The 21,596-nt window shown below is 38.2% G+C and overlaps 1 protein-coding gene across 1 annotated transcript in view; it reads left to right on the top strand.

Moving 5' to 3' along the window:
• LOC126272948 (ras-interacting protein RIP3-like) overlaps positions 1-21,596 on the top strand; it is a 41,941-nt gene that overhangs the window by 14,263 nt on the left and 6,082 nt on the right. Inside the window, exons 4-6 of the mRNA XM_049976247.1 lie at positions 9,378-9,677; positions 15,177-15,218; positions 20,456-20,580. Coding sequence (XP_049832204.1) covers positions 9,378-9,677; positions 15,177-15,218; positions 20,456-20,571 — 458 coding nt within the window. The 3' untranslated portion in view covers positions 20,572-20,580. The remainder of the gene's footprint in view (positions 1-9,377; positions 9,678-15,176; positions 15,219-20,455; positions 20,581-21,596) is intronic.

The following is a 21,596-nucleotide window of genomic DNA, read 5'->3' as shown; positions in this document are numbered from 1 at the left end:
TGCATTTGTATCATCTGGTTCAGAAAGGTCTGAACCACCTCCATAATCATAGCCTTCTCTATCCTTGGCACACTCATTGCAAAGCCTATGCCCACAAAAAGAGGAAAATAGAATAGAAAAGGACTTAATATTAATACTAGCATTATACTTCTTGCCACAGACCCCTGTAATCCTCACATCTCGGTATCAACCATGAGCACTCTCTACATTCTATTGTGTAATAACCAGGTCCATAATACTCAAAACAAATTGTTGTACACACCTATCTGGGTGCAAACCACCATCTGTTTCCTTAGTGTGCCCCTAAAGTCACTCACTTGAACAACTAAGTCCATTTTCACCAGTTGAACCTTCCATTCAACCTTGCAATACATACAATTAGACATTTTCACTGCAATAATATGGAAAAAAGTAAAAAATAGTCTGTTTCAAGTGACCACATTGAAATTATGCTGCTGATTGCTGTCGCAAGACATTGCTTCTTGTTACTGGCTATCTTCTGACATCAAATGTAATGATAAATGTGTGTAACATTATTAATGATATTGGCAATGTGAGCATCATTATCAGCCATGATGATCACTTCTGCTGCAGAATGGTATGTATGGGACAGCAGGTTGCATTCTACAAGGGCCGTTTTCTTTTTTCAATCTCCAATCTCTTAGTATAGAAGCTACGTAAGTGGCAGAAAGTTGACATGCACTGTAGGCTACTGCGCAACTCTCGCACTACACACTCCACCATTGCCAACCTCAAGGCATCAGTCTGCGTAGCGCTACAGCCTTGTAAATATGACTGCTGCCATTGCTGCTCCCGCCAAGTGTGAATTACGAAGTGTAATTCAGCTTCTGCAAGCAGAAGGGAATAGTACAGCAGAAATTCATTGGAGAATGAGCTGAGTGTGTGGTGATAACATCATGACTGATGGTGTTGTGCATGAATGGTGCCGAAAATTTAAAGATGGCCGAAATGACGTGCATGATGAAGGGGACCAAGGACGCAATTCTGTCATTACAGCCGACATTGTTGAACGAGTTGACAGAACGGTTAGAGAAAATTGTAGGTTCACCATAACTGCTTTGTCTATGGAAATTCTGGAAGTTTCAAGATCTGTTGTACACTCTATCATTACTGGACATTTAGGCTACAAAAAACTTTGTGCTCGTTGGGTTCCAAAACTATTGACGGATGCCCAAAAAAGTCACCGAATGGTGTCAGCTTTATTAATGGTGTCTCAATGGTGTGTGAATTCACTCAGGCACAGGCTGCTACCTCAGCATAACAGCCAGCAGCATGCTTGGCTCATGGCAGTGTGCATATGTGAACTAGGTGGTGGTGCTATCTCCATGGAAGGCCACAGCCAGTACAGTAGCTGTGTTGACTTAAGGAACTGCGGACCTGGGGTGATCTTTTCTCAGTAGTCACGGCTCAAGACATGGAACCATCAGGTCTTGTGGAAAGATTGTGGACCAGTGGCTACAACAGGGGTTCCAAACTTTTTTTCCTCATAGACCACATGCCAATTCTTTCTGCTTTGCATTGACCCCTGCCTTTCATATATTGAATTTTTAGAAATTCATCAACTTCAAATATATTTTTGACAGCTAATACGATGATAATCGCTTTGATACATTTAGCTTTAGAAGCGTATAAAAAAGTTAGAAACAGGATAAGTTTTCAAACTTCCTGGCACATTAAAAATGTGTGGTGGACTGGTACTTGACCCCAGTACAGCTCACAATTTTAATCTGCCAGAAAATGTAATATCAGTGCATATTTTGCAGCAGTGAAAATTCATTTTAGATTGTGTTAAGTTTTATTCATTTCTTAATTTAAATGACACAAAACGCAAATCAACTAAAATTAATACATAAATGCTTCAGTTTGGTTAGGTTTAATTTTAAATCTCTTTGGTCAGTGACTTTCAGTCTGTTTCAAGATTGGCAACAACTCTGAAACCACTTCCAATCAGATATGAAAATGGAAAGGCTATCAAATAATGCATAATACAGGATAAGTAACAAGTTCACCTCTCTCAAGCCTGAATTGCTGACATCACATTCTAACATACATCTTGATTTCATCATTAGTATTTATTCCAGTCAGTTCTTATTGTAACATTACATCCGTGTCTTCAAGATCAATGTACAGATTGATAATCCACTGTGGTCTTCCCACAGTCAAACCATCCTCAAACCTAGTTTCACAGTCTGTGAGAATGACATTTAAATGTCGAACATAGGTTGAAATGTCACTATACTAGCAGTTTTTCTGTGGCAAATTGGAAAACTGAGAAAATTCACATCATCCTGAGTTTTGCTTCATTAGTGTAATTATGGAAAGAAAAAGTGAGATGGTGGACTCTGTTTTATCTAATTTAGATAGTTACCATGTAATCACAACTTAACCTCATTAAATCTAATAAATAAGTCTGTTAAATGAGCAATACCTGGCTTCCCTTTAATTGAATTTTCTTTTAAAATTGGGTCTTTCATATCCAAAAAGTCTAAAACAGTCTACAATAGTGAGAATAAGTTTGTGAAATGTTAAGTTTTTTTTGGCAGCCATTGTACTTCACTGTGAAAGAATAATCAGTTAGTCCTCTTCATTTTCTTTGAGTAATTGAGCAAATAACATAGAATTCAATGTTGTCTCAAATTTTTTGTACTGTGTTAATGACAAATTGAAGAGACTGATGCAACCAACCACTCAGGTTGTTAGCAACTGTATGTTGTTGATGGATGACTCAGTGTACTGCAAGCAATGTTGGTACTTTATTTTAAAATAGCTTATAAATCCAGGCAGGGCTGATTTAAGGCACAAGTGACACAAGCTACTGCTTCAGGCACCAGGTTGAGAGGGTTTCCAGATGCACAACAAGAGTAAGATTTCTATAAGGGAAACATAACAGTTAGTAGTGGCTGCTTTGGGCACCTGGGTGAGACGGACACTACGGGCATACAAATGCACTATTTGGACACAATAAGTTTTACAATTAGTAGTGAAAACTGACATGGGTGAAAGCATACAAGGGATAAGAAGGGAGAGGGGGTGCCAAATGATAAGTCACTTGTGTGGAAAAATATTCTCGTATTGGCCTTGAATCCATGATAGTGTCAAGACGTGGCAGGTGCTCCATCTGCTGCTGCTAATCTATTTCACAGAGGGATCACTTTTTCCATGACATAATCTTTCATAACATTAAATACTGATTCAACTTGAGTGTCTGTTGCCACAATTCTCGCAAAGAGCAGTTCTTCGTGGATTTCTGGTCTCTAACAAAATGAATGTATGCCAATAATAATGGTTAATAACCAGGTAAAGTTGACTCATTCAACTGTATTGAGAAATAGGTCTTTGCAGCTAATTATACAAGGTGCTTTCAGTATCATAATTCATTCCATCAATACATCTTTGAACTGTATTTTTGCTCAAAGGAATTTTTTTGAGAATGTCATAAAGTGGGCTTGTGTAGAACAGTTTTTAAAATCTCTTCAGTGGCTGGCAAAATTAAATACCCCCAGTAGCATGCAGTTTTCCAGATTTTTCTATAAATGGGGAGATATTGTAAGATTCCTGCAAACCATCGAAATGAACATACCATCCACAGTGGGTCTCTCTGGAAGCTTTTCTTTAAATATTTGAAAGTATTGCAAATCTTGAGCTGTTTTGTCAGTGTGGCACCTTCTCCAGCTTGGGTAGTTTCATAACACTATTGATTAACACTTTGTTGCATAAAAGGCACAAAGGTTCATCTGTCAAACAATGGTAGAATGAAGCCCAACTTCAAACAATTGACACTGTTCTGTTGTCATGTTTTGTGTAATTTATCTATGGAGAAAAATTAAGCTATTTAAGTAAATAGGACATAGCATTAAAAACCAACCCTCTGAACCTAAAGTCATGACCTACACAACTGAAGAAATCATAAAACAAAATTCAATAAAAAATAATTTACTCACTTTTCTCTGCACTCCCCAACCACATGACAATGATTAACTTTAATATACCTAACTACAGTCTATTAACAAAGAGATGAAGAGGGCTTTCTAGTTATGGACCAGCGAAGTTTGTAGAAGTCAGCTGACATCGACCTGCTATCAAGCTCGGTGATGTAACACAGAACCTTGAGAATGTAGCGAAAGCAAAGTGGCTGTTGTGCCGCATTGTGTTGTGTTGCAAATTAATACATCTCATGATAAGTATCAAAGTGGTTCCTTGCCTGTCAGGAGAGCACCAGATACTTCCTCCACTTTTTGGAGTAGGGAAAGGGCCAGTACTTTATAGAGTAGATCTAGAAAAAATAATTAATAATGCCAGCTATAAATTGTCTCTGTGTCATCTTGTATCTTCCTAAAGTCACTCAACTTTGACATCTTACCATACACCACATTATCATCAACAAACAACTGCAGATTGCTGCACCCCCTGTCTGCCAAATCATTAATGTATATAGACAAAAACAATGGTCCTATCACACTTCCCTGGGACACTCCTAATGATACCCTTGTACCTGATGAACACTCGCCATCATGGGCAACATACTTGATTCTATTACTTAAGAAGTCTTCAAGCCACTCACATACTGTGAACTCATTCTATGTGCTCAAGCCTTCATTAACCGTCTGCAATGGGGCACAGAGGGAAAATCCAGCTTTGTGCGAGGAATTCAGAATTTTTGTATCATACTACATGAATAGAATCCACTCTGGTGGGCCTCCAGTTACATCTAATGCACCCCATTTATTATTATTATTATTATTATTATTATTATTATTATTATTATCATTATTCATCCCCCCCCTCTCCCTATTTCGGTGTAGTAGTTACTAAAGCTGTTCACAGATGGTACAGTAATCACTATATGTAATGCTTCTAACTAGTAATCCAAAGCCTAGAATCATCAATTTCACCACTTAAATGTGAGAGAAGTTTATCGTACTGACATAAGATGCTGAAATCATGTATTTGATTAAGCTGCACGTGTTTCTGATACTGGAATATCATATGTTAGAATACAGTGTTCTGGCAGCAAGACACTTTTTTCAAACAAGATTTAATGGTACAAAATGACCCAATGCAAAAACCATTTGCAAACACATTACAAAATTCAAATGGACAGACGGATGATTTATTGGTCCCAAGTCAACTGCCGTTACTCCTAAAAAAAAGGTCACCATAGTTTTGAATTATTGAGTAACATCCAAAGAATTAAAAAGCAGTAACTAGTTTGAAGTGTTCCAGTACATGAGCAATACTGACAAACAATCTACACATGTTTCTATTCAAAATTCAGTCACCAGGTCATACACATACCTCTTATGCAATGAAGGGCTGACTTTGCATATCATATTCTCTTGCTGACAGATAATGACAGATTCATAGTTGGCTCCATCTGGCTTGTAGATGAAGCATACTACCACCAGAATGTATTCATGAGTAAACAAAGCTTGTGTTTTGGGTACTGAAAATCCCAATTTTTGTGAAGCGAAACCACTGCATTTTTCCAGAATTGCAGCAGAGTTCACAGCTAAAGTTTAATTTGCTCATTTGGGTTTCAAAGAAGGCAAACTTTCAAGCAAGTGTAACAAGTCAAGTTACATATAACAAAGAGAAGCACCTATTGTATTAAACTTAAGGCAATATAGTGAACAGGAAATTAATTGCCTTCTTGTCTTATATTAAATAGGTGCTGTTTATCTCCTACTGCATTTTTTATGTCAGTACAATATTTGTTATACTGAAACAGTTATTTACAAGCACAACAACAGAGGCACATGTACAATGAACACTGCAGCCAGCTGTGCAGCTAACATAAATCTTCAGTTCTTGAATTTAGGCAATTAGTGTGGTTAAATGCCAAAACATATACTGCTTAATGGTAGGTCTACTTGTGGTTAATAACAAGAGTGAATTTAGACTGAACTCTGAAGTTCACAACCACAAGACTAGAAGTAAAAAAAATCAATATATATGCTAGTCCTATCTAGGATTCAGAATAGAGTTTTATAGCCTGATGCAAAAGCCAATCACATGTTGTCTGTAAGTTACACATGTTGTCCCATATTAAGACTATTGTGCAACAAGAGTGGTGCATTGTCAGAAGAGGGTACATGTTTTGGGTTTCCTACAGACAACATTCTGCTGCAATAGGTAATAGTATAAAAGTGTGGGAGTAAAACGGCAAAGCATCTGGGTACATACATTAAAGCTGAAATGTAAGCAGGGCAGTACAATTCTTGTTGGCAAAACATCTAAGTTGTACACAGACTCACTGTGAAATCTTAGCAGTATATGGAGCAAATGCAATGGCATGTTCAGCTCTATTGAAATGGTGCCAATAATTTGAAAAGACCACACAGACATGGGTGATGCTGATTGAGAAAGGAGGAAATCAACATCGACCACAGACAATAATGTTCAGGCAATCAAGCAACTGATTCACAGCACTCATATACTTTCCAATAATAAGCATGTTCACACAGAATTTCTCAAGTGGCTCTGTTACCAAGGAGCAGATTTCTATCGTTGAGTAATAGAATAATTGGTAGAATGTTCCAGCAATCGATTACAAAGATTTGGTGGATACAACAAAAAATAGTTTCCGGTATCTATACCAGTCTGAAGTGTAGTGCAGCATTCAATAAAAGTTACTTGACCTGCCTTAATAATGTGTAACTCACTTTTCAAACTCCTCTGGAATTCCATATGACATTATTTGAATGTAAACTAAGGGAGTTTTCTGACTGTTTCATTGCCAAAATCAGCGATCACATACAGAACTGAAACTCACTGAGTTAAACAGTCAAAAAGACGGACAATATTTGATTTCTGAATCATGTTCTTGAAAGTATAGCCATTATTCATAAGAGAAATTAATTCTTGGTGAATAATTTATGTGAACAAACAACCACATCACCAAGTATACTGATAAAAACTTTGGTGATGGGCAAGCATGAGGCTTATATCTGTACACATCCCCAGCCCCTCTCATATTACCTTCAACAATGGGTACATTCTTGCTCCAAGCTTAGTTCATGTCCTGGAGCAAGTGTTGTGCTCCACCCAAGATGGGTACATAACATAAGCAAAGAATCCATTGTTCTCTGCCTGTATCAAAAACAGTTCAGTGCTGTTGATAGACATATCTTTTAATTTTTTCATCAGTTCTATCTTCTCACCAGTCCAAATATGGGATCCTAGGTTTTATGAAGGTTCTAGCTACAGTCATGGTTGTAGTATTATATAAAATGAAGGTGGATGGGGAGAGAAAGGAAAGGAAAGGGAAGGAACTATTGATATCAGCAGCGTCGGAACTTCATGGAGAATCAGTGTTGATCAGTGAAGACATATGTAGGACCGAGACTTGAACTCAGGATCTCCTGCTTACTAGGCAGTTGCGTTAACCACTCCACCATGTGGACACAGTATTTATAGCAAATGCACGGACTATCTGGCACCCTCTCCAGCTGACTCACATTCCCACTCACATTCCCACCTTTTCATAATCCCCACCCATATCCTCCATGCTCACTAATTTTAGACTCTGCCAGAGACCTAACACAAATGTGTGTCCACGCTGAAGGTTGTGGATTAATTGCACATTGAGATGAATCAGTGGTATGAATTTGCGGTGGTTGTTCTTTCTGCAGAAAGAACAGACACCACGCATTCATATAAATGGGTGAAACAGTTATACAGAGATAAACAGATAAACACAAGATAATAACTAATGGAGAACTGCACTTTAAAGACTAAATACTTCATCTACATCTACACACTACTCATAATTAAGTGTCTGGCAGAGTGTTCACTGAACCACATTCAAGCTCGTTCTCTGCCATTCCACTCTCAAACAGCGCATGGAAAAAACTAACACTTAAATCTTTCTGTGTGAGTTGGTGATTGAAATTGCCACAAAAAAATCAAGCTGACATTCAAATGATTGCCATCCCAATTACATCATAGCTGTGGCACTCTCTCCAGTATTTCATGATAGTACAAAATGAGCTGCCCTTCTTTGAACGTTTTTTGATGTCTTCCATTTATCCTATGTGATGTGGAGCCTACACTGCGCAACAATACTCCAGAAGAGGACATACAATAATAGTGTAGGCAGCCTCTTCAATAGATCTGATGCATTTTCTCAGTGTTCTACCAATAAATCATAGTCTTTGGTTATCTTTACCCACAATATTATCTGTGTGATGATTCCAACTCAAGTTATTCTTAACTGTAATCCCTGAGTATTTAGTTGAATTTACAGCTTTTAGATTTGTGTGATTTATCATGAAACCAAAATTTAATGTATTCATTTTATATTCATCTGAGTCACTCCCAATTTCCATTATTTAGAGACAATTGCTACTTTTCACACAATACTGATACATTGTCTACATAATTTTGCAGTTTGTTTTAATCATCTGATGACTCTATAAGATAAATGACAGCATCATTTGCAAACAATCTAAATTGTTTATGTAGATCATACCATAACATTATTAAAATAATATTGTCTAAGGAAGATCAACATCAGTAAGTGTGTCGCATGTTGTCAGACATAACTACAGAACATACAATCCTAAATATGTTAAAACACAATTAAAATGTCAGTTCCTGTTTCTTGTAAACCAGTCATGAAAAATCGTACAGCTTGTCAGCAATCCAAGTGGGATCAGTGAGTTCATCATAATTCACTTATTTTAGTGGTGATTAATGACCAATAAATACAAGAGATGAAACAAGATGAAGCTAACATTCATATTTAATATATAAGAAACCATCAGCCTCGATTGCAGTACTGAAACCAACCTTTGCCTGGGTTTCAGCTCAAATAATTGAGCCTTCTTCAGAAGATATAGCTGAATTTATAATTTGTCTAAGAGGGCATGGTCTAGAAATAAAACTAAAACAGTCCATGCCCTCTTAGACAAATTAAAGATTCAGGTATACCTTCTGAAGAAGGCTCAACTATTTGGGCTAAAACCTGGGTAAAGGTTGGTTTCATTACTGCAGTCGAGGCTGATAGTTCCTTATATATTAGATTATCACAATTGCTGACTGTGCTGCAATGTTGAAAGTACAAAAACATTCATATTTAACAGGCATCACATGAACATTGTCTGTCAGATATCGTGCAGTTCTCTTTTGTGAAGTGCACTAGCTTTCTCTTATCCTTTTTCCTTAAACAAGTTCTCTGTTCATTTTCTTTCATTCTGAAAATCCCTCTTCCTCAAACTCTCTCTCTCTCTCTCTCTCTCTCTCTCTCTCTCTCTCTCTCTCTTTCAATAAATGTGCAGTTGGGCAGTTTTGCTTTCAGTGCTCACTTTCAGTTTTGCACATAATTCTGTTACATAACTTCCTTGTAATATTTGCAGATCCATCTCATGAAGCCAGACCAACAGGAATGCAGCACAGGCCTGGTACCTCAGCAGGATGTAGCAATAATGTTCCAGGAACAAGAAATGTTCCTCAAAGTGGACCGTCTCATGGGGGAATGACAGATCAACAAATGTTTCTCTCATTCATACAGGAAACTCGCAGTATGGGTTTTGATCCTAACATGTTTTCTCTTTTGGGGTTACCTGTTCCTGCACAGAATCCAGCGGCTCCAGATGGATCACAACGTCCACCAAATGTTAATTTCGTGCCACCAACACCATCATCACTAGAGTCTAGTGAGTATCAATGTACTGTGAATTATGATTGTTCCAAATGCTAATGAATTGGCAACAATTTGAATCCTTCTGCAGTTATACTCAGTTTACACTTAAAGTCATATACACTGGGTTATTGTAGGTAAAAAGTCTGATTTCTTTCCATTTTATTTTGTAAATGTGGTATAAATGAAACTACTGTTTCTACCCTCTGGCATGCACCTTAATTCCTCATTTTGCAATACAGTGTGCAAGTTTGACTTCTTGAAGACAGTGCTTTGTGAACCATGGTTCTTACTCCCATTATACATCATGCTACCAAATGACAAGCTTCCCTCCTCTGTGGAAAATTCAGTTTTAACAAATGTGTAAAGCTTTTAATTTTGAAACAAAGAGACATAGGAAGTTCCATTTTAATCTGTGTAGGCTGCATATAAACATGCTAGGTAATAAATACGTTTTCCTCTAAGTATGTAAAAAATATGACAAAGCTCAGACTAAATAGCACCCTATCTCTGTAAAAAGAATGAAAAAAAACAATAACTAAACAAAATGAACAATACACTCTACATGAAAGTATGAAAAAAAACAGACAAAAAAGTTTCTTGATGTGTGGCTGAAGATAAGCCAAAAATGAACTTTTTCCTTAGAACAAATTCAGCACAGGAAAATCCCAAAGGAAATGCCACCAAAAAGGAACTATCAATCATATGCTATCTTAGAGATTTACAAATCTAGAGTTCAAATTAAACTAATGAAATTTAATTATCCCAGTCACTTCCCAAATCATCAGAATATCTAGGAGAGAAATTATATTATGGTAATGTTTATCCAAATCTTGAGACTGGATGATTTTTGGAAATTTTTTGCTGTTAGTGTCATGTATTCTAGACTAATCCACAAAGCAGAGAATGAAACTACTTGCTGCCTAATCACTATATCCCCTCCTCATTTCTCCCTTCTCCACCTAATCTTTTCTGCTTGTTGTTCTCCATTTCATTATGTTTTATCTTTTGTCTTTCATCCTATTGATCTGTGCTTTTTTAAAATTAACCTAGTTTCTTGACACTACAGCATGAAATTTGTCCTCCAACTGTCTTCATATTTTATTACTTACTTTTATTCTTCATTATATATCCTCCTTTGATAGTGAGACCTATACTAGATGGTAGAAAAATCCCTACCTGTCTCCAAGCACAATGTGACCCATTTTAAATTTCATCAGCAGCTTGCATGGTGGTGTAACGTCTCTATGATGCTTTCTTTGTGTTCCCCATTTGAGCTGACTAACAACTGATGCTCTATGCTTCTTCTGCTTCATTTCATCTGTATTTGCCCCTTATTTCAGATTACCACAGTGCTTGTGCTTCGGGTGATTCTGGAGGTAATGGTGTATAATGAGCACGATGTAGTGGCTGGATATAGCAATCCTAACAGTCATGTGATAAATGTTAAAAAGCACATTCCATGACAATATAAATATTTATTGACACACGATAACTGTGACAGTAATAGAATTTAAGCAGTTTTCATTAAGTGTATAATTAAATAATACAAGAACCATTTAACTTACACTGTGATTAGATACGTACATAAATAAACAAAAATATATTATAATAATGTATTATTTATTATAGAATATTGGAGAATAATTGTTAAATTTCCAGAAATTCTCTAACATAATAAAAACAAGTTCCCTGTTCCACACTCTTGCCAGTATAGTTCTACTCCCAGGAAACTCAGTAGCACTCCAGTCATTATTACCCAGTACCACCAGGCCTTGACTGCGTCAGTAATTACTCCACTAAGGTTACAAATTTTTCAAGTGAAGCCATGAAATAAGATTCTCTCTCTTTCACCTACTCCCTGTTTCACCCACTGCCATCTTCCGCCAGTCTTATCAACTTATACAATATACTTTTTGAACATTCCACGATGACCACCTACACTTCTGCAATTATTTGTACCATAAAACCTGACTTCTACATACAGTAAGAACAACTGTCACAACACACAACATTAAAGCTATGACCAAAATTCAAACTAATCATGTCGTTTATGGGCTTACATGTTTTCATTGCATTGCTTTCTATATATGGAATACAACCCCCAATCTGGTATAATGCACGAATGGATACAATGAATGGTCTGCCTTGGGGATGAACGCAACCAGTTGCTGAGTGTGCTCTGCAGTGTAGTCAAAAGGACTTTACTACCTATTGTATAACATGGTGCCACAAGAAACCAGACCAGTCATACAGGGCCTGATCAAATGAACTTCGCAGCCTTAGCCGCAAGTGTCAGTTCATTACTGATGCCCATAATGACTCTTATGCAGACTCTGTGGAGTGCAACACAAATATCTATTTAGTTCCAGACAAGGAAGTGCACCAGAAGGCTTTATTCTGTGAAAGCCCCCTCTGGCAGAAGTTTTGTAAATATTACAATCTTTTGAAGTTTCTCAGGCAGCAGGTAATCAAACTGAAGCATGCATGGGGCAATTTAGCAATAGTGTCACATGATGTGCCCACCAGAATGACTGACAGCTTGCTTGAGGAAGCGGCAGTGGTGGTAGTAAACATGTCCGCCCTGTGCTGAACAGACCAAGACCACCCCAAACAGCAACAACCACCAAAGCCCAGTATCAGCATTCTCTGTTTCCTTCTTGTTCTTTCTGTTTTGTCCATCATGAATATTTGGCATGCCCTAAGCACTGGGCTACACGTAATGCCAGAAGAAAGGCCACATTGTCTCCATGTGTCGTCCACCAAAGTACACGGACATGGATGTAAACTGTGTGACTCCAAGGTTTATGACTTCTCCCAGATTGCTTATTGAGTTAAATGTTTTTACCAAGTGTTCCAGCTACAGGTGAATGCAGGTGCTGCACTGATGTTACTGAATTCTCAAACCTACATGAGTTTAGGCTCACTGCTGTTGACAGTGGTCACATGGGAGGTGGTCAATTATCCCAAACAGAACCTTGCAATTGGACAATTTACGGCATCTGCCTCTTACAAATCAGTGGTTCATTCCATTGGTAGTTACTGATGCTGGTCAGGAGAACTTGTTCAGGATGGACGAATTTCAGGCATTTGGATTTTTTATCACCAATGCAGTTCACCACGAGTCCAATCAGGTGCTGTATTCTCAATTGGAAACACTGTGTGAGAAGCTTTTGGACTTTTTTTCTGAAGGTATAAGATGTGCTACAAATTTTTCTACTCATATTTCTTTGAAATCCACAGCTCGGCCTCATTTTTATCATGCACATCGGGGAAACTTTGCCTTTGTGATGACTTCAGTACTACTGCCAACACGCAACTGATTATGGATGTGTATCCTCTCCCACACAAGGAGGAACTGTTGGTGAAAATATTGAGTGGCCAGTACTTTTCTAAAATTGGTTTGTCTGAAGCATATCTGCAGGTACCTGTGGACAAAGAGTCTTGGCAAGTTCTGGTTTTGAATACTTCTTTTGGTCTGTATCAGTATTAGCACCTTCCTTTTGGTGTGGTTAGTGGCCCTGCTACTTTCCAACAGCTTACAGAGCAACTGACTATGCCTGTCCCAAATTGTATTAATTATGTGGATGATGATGTTGGCACGGGGTCCACCATGGGTGAACACTTGAAAAAATTGTGCACTTCATTCTCTGTCTCACAGTCTGCTGGCTTAAAGTGTAACTTTGCAAAATCTCAGTTTTTTCCACCTTCTGTTGTTTATTTGAGGTTCAAGGTCTCACAGGATGGAATTCACCCTCTGCCATGGTCTGCTGTTACATCTATGCCTCATCCCTCATCCATGAAGGATCTCCAAACATTCTTAGAGAAGATAGCCTACTACCACAAATTTGCGACAGAGTCGGCCACATTGCCCAACCCACTGCATGCCTTGTTCTGCAAGAATGTACATTTTTGCTGAAGCCTAGATTATGAATGTGCTTTTCAAATGTTGTAATCCAAACTACTCTCAGCTCCTTGTTTAGCTAAGTGTTCTCTGGACCAGCACATAGTGTTGGCAGCACAGTATGGCCTCAGCTTGATCCTAACACACCAATATGCCAATGGTGCTGAACAACCTGTAGCTTTTGCCTCTAAATCTCTCACTCCAGCCCAGCATCATTACTCTCAGTTGGGAAAAGAGGAGCTTGCCATAGTCTACACTCTCCAGAAATGTAATGTTGTTCATATCGCTCCGTATTTCACCTTATTACTGACCATAAACCTTTGCTATCCTTGTTTAATCCTCATGGTTCCTTTCCTGGCAAGGCAGAACACTGCCTACAATGCTGGGTGCTGTTCTTGTCTAGCTACAAGTACAAAATCTATTTTCAACCTATGTCTAAACCTGCCAATGCAGATACCTTGTCCACTGTACAAGAAACCTTTTACTATCAACTTTTAGTACAGAATGAGATGTAACAAAGGGAAAGGAGATGACCAGCCACATCACCTGCAAAGATACCATTCTCCTGTGTGTCTTCCCAATATTTTCACAAACAACAGTTCACTTCAGCCACATAGGTGTATTACTCTGAAAGCGTCATAATCATCATATTTGAATGTGGCAAATCCCTAGTGATGTTTCTTATGTCAAGCTTTACTGCACATTCAAGGTTCATTTTAAGTTGCCAATGCCACCACAAAAATAAAAATATTAACAGCAATGATAATATAATATTCTTTGATAGAACACTCCCACCTAACAAAAATAAAAATAAAATAAATAAAAAATCATAGCTCCACACAGTATTAAGTATCCTAGTCATTTCATTTGCACAATTAAAGTGGTTTTGTACAAATTCTGACACTACCTGTCACCCAGCTGGAGAACAGTTTTATGATCTTTTAACAGCATGATGTCAAGTCATATCTTGCATTTTTACATATTTGTTAGCAGAGTGTACTTGATCTTCATGAGCTGTTTACACGGCTCTGATGTCAGTGTCAAATGTAGTGTAGCCACTAAAGGCATTAAGACTCCTATGTGTTCTACGTGATGTAACTCACTTAACATCAGGTTTGATGTTAACAAATTCATCTGGGCAATTGCTCACATCAGTAATGCAGTTTCCAACCTCTCTCTCTCTCTCTCTCTCTCTCTTTCTCTACCTCTATCTATCTATCTATCATCTATCTCTATCTCTTTTCAGTGTAGTTTCAGCTCTCTGAGACTGCAGACAAGTGTGCAAGTTGCGCTTGCATGAGTGTGTGTGTGCATCTGTGTATATGAGTCTACTGCTGACAAAGACCTTAATGGCCGAAAGCTATGTGTGAATCTTTTTATTGTGCCTAAAGCAACTCAGCATCTCCGCTATATGGTGAGTAGCAACTTTCCTTCTCTCGTATTGTTACATTCTATACTGGATTTTCCATTGTTTGATTCTTTTAACTTGAAATTATCTTAATTTTATAAACTCTAAAAACATTAAAAACAAAGAAAATAAGAAACACATTAATGAAGCATAATAAAAGGTACATATATTTATAGAATTAACAAAATTTCTTTGTGTTGCAGGTCTAAATGAGACACTGAATATTATCCAGGAAATTATGGCAGGTATGTATAAGGTGCTTTTTTCTGTGTCTCTCAATCTTTTCATCATTTTCAGCACAATCTCTCCAAATTTAGCTTCTGATACATATAAACATTTCTCTAACATACTTGTTTTTTTCGAGATTTGAAATATCTTCTGTGTTCAACATGTTTGTGAAATGCAATTTATCTTAACCAATGATGGTCAATTATCATACTCAATTGCATTAACCTTTGGAAACCATGTTAGCAGGAGGAATTCATTGTGATTAATTTGATTCAAATCTCATTAGTCATTTCTTCTACTATTTATGAGAAAATGTGAACTCAGGGATGTAAATTTTGCTTAACTTTAATGTTTGCATTGAACAGATGTTGCCTTTGATAAGTATCAGATGAAAACAGCACCTTAGTAGTTTAAGAGGATGAGCAGTGCCTTTTTACACCTTTCATAGTTGCCACATTTCTCCTAATATACATATACATATATAACATAATCTAGAAGCTATTCCCATAATTACAGCATCATTAGTAGTAAATTTTTGTTAGTGTACTTTACAAAAATAGCCTGCAGTAACTGCTTCTGTTAGTTCATGCAGAACATGACTCATTGCACATTCCTGAAAGCTCCTGTTTATTAAGGGACATATCGAACATGATGTGTGAATGAATGAAAAAAAAGTTGATAAATACCTGAGATCAGCTCATATGCCTCACATGGACATCTCACAAAACCACAATATCTGAGGGTACAATGTCAGCCAGATGAAAAATTGCAAAGTTATGAAAATACAGTCAGTCTAGAAAGGAGACTGCTCACAAAATACACATACAACCCATCTTAGAATATTACTCAAGTGTGTGGGACCAATACAAAATAGGACTAATAGGGGATATTTAACATATACAAAGAGGGGCAGCATGAATGGTCACATGTTTGTTTGAACCACAGCAAATGCGAGATGCTTGCACTGGGCTGACGGTTGATGCCATTTATCACATAAAACCCATTTCCAAAAACCAGTGAAACTGAGGGATTTATGAATGTACTACACCCTCCTATGTATCACCCACATCACAACCAAGAAGATAATGTCAAACTATTTATAGCATGCGTAGATACATTTGAGTAGACACTCTTCTTGTGTTCCGCATGCAAATGGAACAGGAAGAGACATTATGTAATGAGTCGGTAGTGCAATGACTGCTGCTGGGTTGTGGGAGCTGTCTGGGTGTTTATCAGGAGGTGCTCAAGTCCCACTTGGGACCTGCAAGTGAGGGAGACGTGAGGGCATTGACACAGGCTGCAGAGAAACAAACAGTGAATATAAAAGTACTTTATTACTCTCTCAGACTTAGACAATCATTCAGGTGAGCCCTTGATTCTGATGTGACTTGATGTTGTGCTCATAATATTTCCTCTTCGTGTGGCAGGCAAGGCAGGCAAAGCAAACAGCATGCTGCATGCATATGTCATGCTGAGCTTGGTGTTGCTGATATGCAGAGCACTGAGTTGTCTGCGACAGAAATAGATCCTGGCTGGAAGCATGTGGCCATCAACAACACAAGAAAGGCATATTACATTGCAACTGGTGGTGTCCTGCTGGCACTATGGCAGGCAGTGTCACCCACATTGATGAACCCTGAGCTGTAGACTTCAGCAATGCATAGGGTGGTAGCAGTGGTTGCTGCACGCATAAGCTCCAAGACCATGTCAGTAAATCCCATGACAATAACCAATACACTGCATGTGAGGTGCATAGCCCTGCCATGCTGATGACTTGTTCGATGGCATCTGCCGTGAATTGGGCCTCACAACATTTCCCAGGGTCTGGACCAATGACTGGCTGCTCATGGGATGGGGGCTTAAATACCACTATCTGGTGTTGACCACCTGGAAGAAGCTGTGTTTCTTTGTCAGGCAGAAATGTCTTGAACAGGTGTGACTGTTCTGGGTGTGGATATAATGACATGATAGTGGTCTGAACTGCAAAATCTTCCTGAAGGGTGGTCGGTGACCCAGGCATTTACTCATGCTGGTCAGGCATCACAAACACACCTCACTCCTGCTGTGTTAGCAAGTCAATGACTGCAGCTGGTGGACATAACTGTGAATGTTCTAGAATCAGTACTTGTCTATGGCTTATGGCTCATGCTGTTACTCTTTCTTCTTCTAAGAAAATTCAGCCCTCTGGATTCCTGTTTGTAAGTTGTCTGCAACATAAGTTCTGATACATTTAAAAATAATTATACTTTCTATCTTCTACTTTACTCACAGTGTCATTTGTTTCTTTACACTATTTACACTTCTTTTATTGCCACTGGCATTGGTTTGTGCTTTGCTCCATCCTTGGGCAGTAAATTCTTTGTTGAACAGCAGTTTCTGGCTCCACTACATGAGAGGAAGTGGGTGTCCAGATGGATTCCTAGCACTACAAACTGGTTGCATCTTATCTAAATCTCATTGTATCATCTTCTGCAAGTATACACTCATAACTTGGTACCTATAGCTAACAACTACTAAGTAGAATACATGTACTATGGGCTAAGCACTTCCTTAATCTATCAGGAGCAAAACTAACCTTCACAAACTGAATGGTATGTGCGCTGCCATATTGTTTGGCAATAGTCGCTTGCATGAACTTTATGATTTTCACATTGTCATTTTGTAGTGTATTTTTGCACCTTAGCAGTTCAGAAAAAAATTATTTACTACCTTAAGTCAGCCATGGAAACATTGCTTTGGCAGTGTTCTCAAGATATTGTGTCTAGGGGATCTATCTGTACTTCCATAACCTACCACTTCTTTCTTGTTTTATTAATTCTTTACTAACTCCTCTCACTCTGCGAGATTTATCCAATGGCATCACTTCAAGAGCTCTCTGATACAATTGACCCAGCTACAGGCACTATACCAGCTCTATTTGCACTGTACAATAATCCTATAATTTTCTCAGCTATAGACACTTCTATACACCATCATAACATCTGATAGACTTTTCCACTATATCAAATCTTTTTCATAGTTGCAATTGTTGGTGGATCTACTGCTATCGTGAAATTGCTTCTCAAGGGACATGTTGTTGTTGTTGTTGTCTTCAGTCCTGAGACTGGTTTGATGCAGCTCTCCATGCTACTCTATCCTGCGCAAGCTGCTTCATCTCCCAGTACCTACTGCAACCTACATCCTTCTGAATCTGCTTAGTGTACTCATCTCTCGGTCTCCCTCTACGATTTTTACCCTCCACACTGCCCTCCAATGCTAAATTTGTGATCCCTTGATGCCTCAAAACATGTCCTACCAACCGATCCCTTCTTCTAGTCAAGTTGTGCCACAAACTTCTCTTCTCCCCAATCCTATTCAATACCTCCTCATTAGATACGTGATCTATCCACCTTATCTTCAGTATTCTTCTGTAGCACCACATTTCGAAAGCTTCTATTCTCTTCTTGTCCAAACTAGTTATCGTCCATGTTTCACTTCCCTCAAGGGACATAGAGTGGTTTAATTGAGAATGTCACAGCCAATGATGCATCATGCATTTTTCTGTTTTGAGACAATGCCACATGACATGAAGACAGTAAGACTTGATCAACCAATACCATTGGGACTCTTTGTTCTTGTTCTAACTTATCAGTGCTGTACTATCGCTTAATCTTATTTTATTCAGCTAACTATTTTCTCTGGGTGTCAAACTTTCCATATTACATCTACTAACATTCTTGACTTACACTTAGAAACCATGACCTTAATTCTACACGATAACTATGTTTAATTACTGATATACATGTTACTCCTATCATCCTTACTCATCCTAAAACATTTACTCAATACAATTCATATTTAAAATAAAAACCTTATGGCTATTCTGAAATATCCTTAAGAAATTACCAAGTTTTCGTGGTATCCAAGGCTTCCTCTACCTCAGTCAGGTGTCGTCCGGCTGGCATAATGCCATTTCTGGTGGCATACCCAAACAATCTTCCCCCATGAACCATGAACCTTGCCGTTGGTGGGGAGGTTTGCATGCCTCAGCGATACAGATAGCCATACCGTAGGTGCAACCACAACAGAGGGGTATCTGTTGAGAGGCCAGACAAACGTGTGGTTTCTGAAGAGGGGCAGCAGGGCAGCAGCCTTTTCAGTAGTTGCAGGGGCAACAGTCTGGATGATTGACTGATCTGGCTTTGTAACAATAACCAAAACGGCCTTGCTGTGCTGGTACTGCGAACGGCTGAAAGCAAGGAGAAACTACGACCGTAATTTTTCCCGAGGGCATGCAGCTTTACTGTAGGATTAAATGATGATGGTGTCCTCTTAGCTTCGATCTTCAAATAGCTTTAGCATAATAAACAACAAGATCACCTGCAATTAAGGGGGCTGCACAGATTATCTCCTAAATTGCTTATGTAAATAAGGAACAGTAGAGACCCTATAAAACTGCCTTGGGGAACACCAAATATCACTTCTATTTTACTTGGTGACTTTGTGTCAGTCACTATGAACTGTGGCCTTTCTGACAGAATATTACAAATCCAGTTGCTCAACTAAGGCACTACTCCATAGCACGCAATTTGATTAGAAGTCACTTGGGAGGAAAAGTGTATAAAGCCTCCTGTAAATCTACAAATATAGAATCAATTTGAGATCCCCATGAATACCACTCATCACTTTATTCTCTTCTTCAAGGTAACTTGTAGTGTTCGAACTTCGTATATTCTCCAAAATCATAAATCAATGTCAATGGTATGGGACTGTAATACAGCAGATTACTTCTGTTTTCTTTCTTGTGTTGTGGTGTGACCTGTGCAACTTTCCAGTCCATAGCTCCTTTCTCAGGGAAGAATGGGTGGTGCATTGGGAAAGGATAGAATGGAAGTGCAGGTTGCTCACACCACAGTGGGTCCCTGTCAACTTGGGGTCTGTATGGCCTGTCTTGTCTCTCTACCTCCCACACCTTACTCCTCTATCCTTTCCAAAAAGGAAAATAATTGTTCTAAAATATAGGATAGTTTCTTGTACTTTTATGTGGGAAAAATACTCAAGACTATGGAAATTAGGATAACTGTAAAATTAGCAAAAAAGTGATAAAGCAAAACAAGTAGTATAATCATGTGTTGTGTTAACATTACACGTACCAACTCATCAAAAGCTATATCTGTGAGCTAATAAAATTATCTATCTATCTGATAGCTTTCTTGTGTTTAACAGTCAGCTACATTTTGTCACTTTAACTTGATGTTAATGTATATGTCTGTAGGGACTGTTGCTCTGTGTCGCCAGCAACCAGAGCTAACATTAGATCAAATGAAAAGAAAAATTAGAGGATTGTTTCATCAGATGATTACTGAACCTGCCAACAAACCTCAGCAGTAAGTGAAGGAGGTGAGAAACCTAAATCAAAGCCTATTTTTTATTCACTATAAAGTACTCTTATAAATATTTATTTGCCTATCTCCTAGAATTAAATATACAGAAATATTTTTCTAACATGTTACATACTGCTATGAAATCTGAATGACTAAGCAAGAGCAGCAGTGGCTTTGAATGAGGATAGCATCACCATATAAAGGCAACAGACTAAATGTCATTATACTAAAATATGAGATCAAACCATATTATTTCTTCTTTTTCATTATCCACTTTCAGTATGCCCTTGTATTCTGCTTTCAGTAGTTCCTTCCCTTTAAAGAGTGAGTGCTTTGCTTATTAACAAATCAATTAAAATATAATACAGTGGAGAAACTGAGTCACAGATAGGCACAATAAAAATACAGTCAGAAAGCGAGCTAAACAAATTGGCAATGATATGTGACAATGGGCTTCCCATTGCAATGCCATCTGTCTGCTCATAGTTCTGGTCACTGAATGAAAAGTAAGTGGAAGTCAACACATGTCGAAATAGGTATCATAATCCAGCGCCAACCCTTACTCAATCAACTGTAATGAGTCAGAAACAGTAACACGAGTGAAGAGAAAGTCCATATAAAAACTTACTCGAATATCAAAGTCATTCAAATGCATCCACTCTAATCAACGTAAGAAATCCACTGAGTTCTTAATGTGGTGCTCACATTGACCTATTATAGGACACAAGAGAGTAGTAAATTGTTTTGCTACACAGTATGTTGGAGCACCAATGTAACTCATGACTGGAAGGAGAGGAACCCTTTGTTGTTGATCTCAGGGATGCCATATAACCTAGGGGGAACAGCACAATAAGAATTGAGACTCTTGATAATTGCCTGTGACAAGGACCTTTTCTGCAGGAGGTTGTTAGTCTTTCTCTCACCACTTCTTGTGGGGTTAGCACAAAGCCTACAATATGTTGAATCAGACAGTAAACACTGCAGCCTTTGAACATAATCCTGCTTTTCCAACACAACTATGGCATTGCCCTT

This window comes from Schistocerca gregaria, chromosome 5, assembly GCF_023897955.1.
Source record: "Schistocerca gregaria isolate iqSchGreg1 chromosome 5, iqSchGreg1.2, whole genome shotgun sequence".
NCBI classification, from domain to species: domain Eukaryota; kingdom Metazoa; phylum Arthropoda; class Insecta; order Orthoptera; family Acrididae; genus Schistocerca; species Schistocerca gregaria.
Note: the sequence above shows the minus strand (reverse complement) of the source record. Positions and strands in the feature narration are given on the sequence as shown.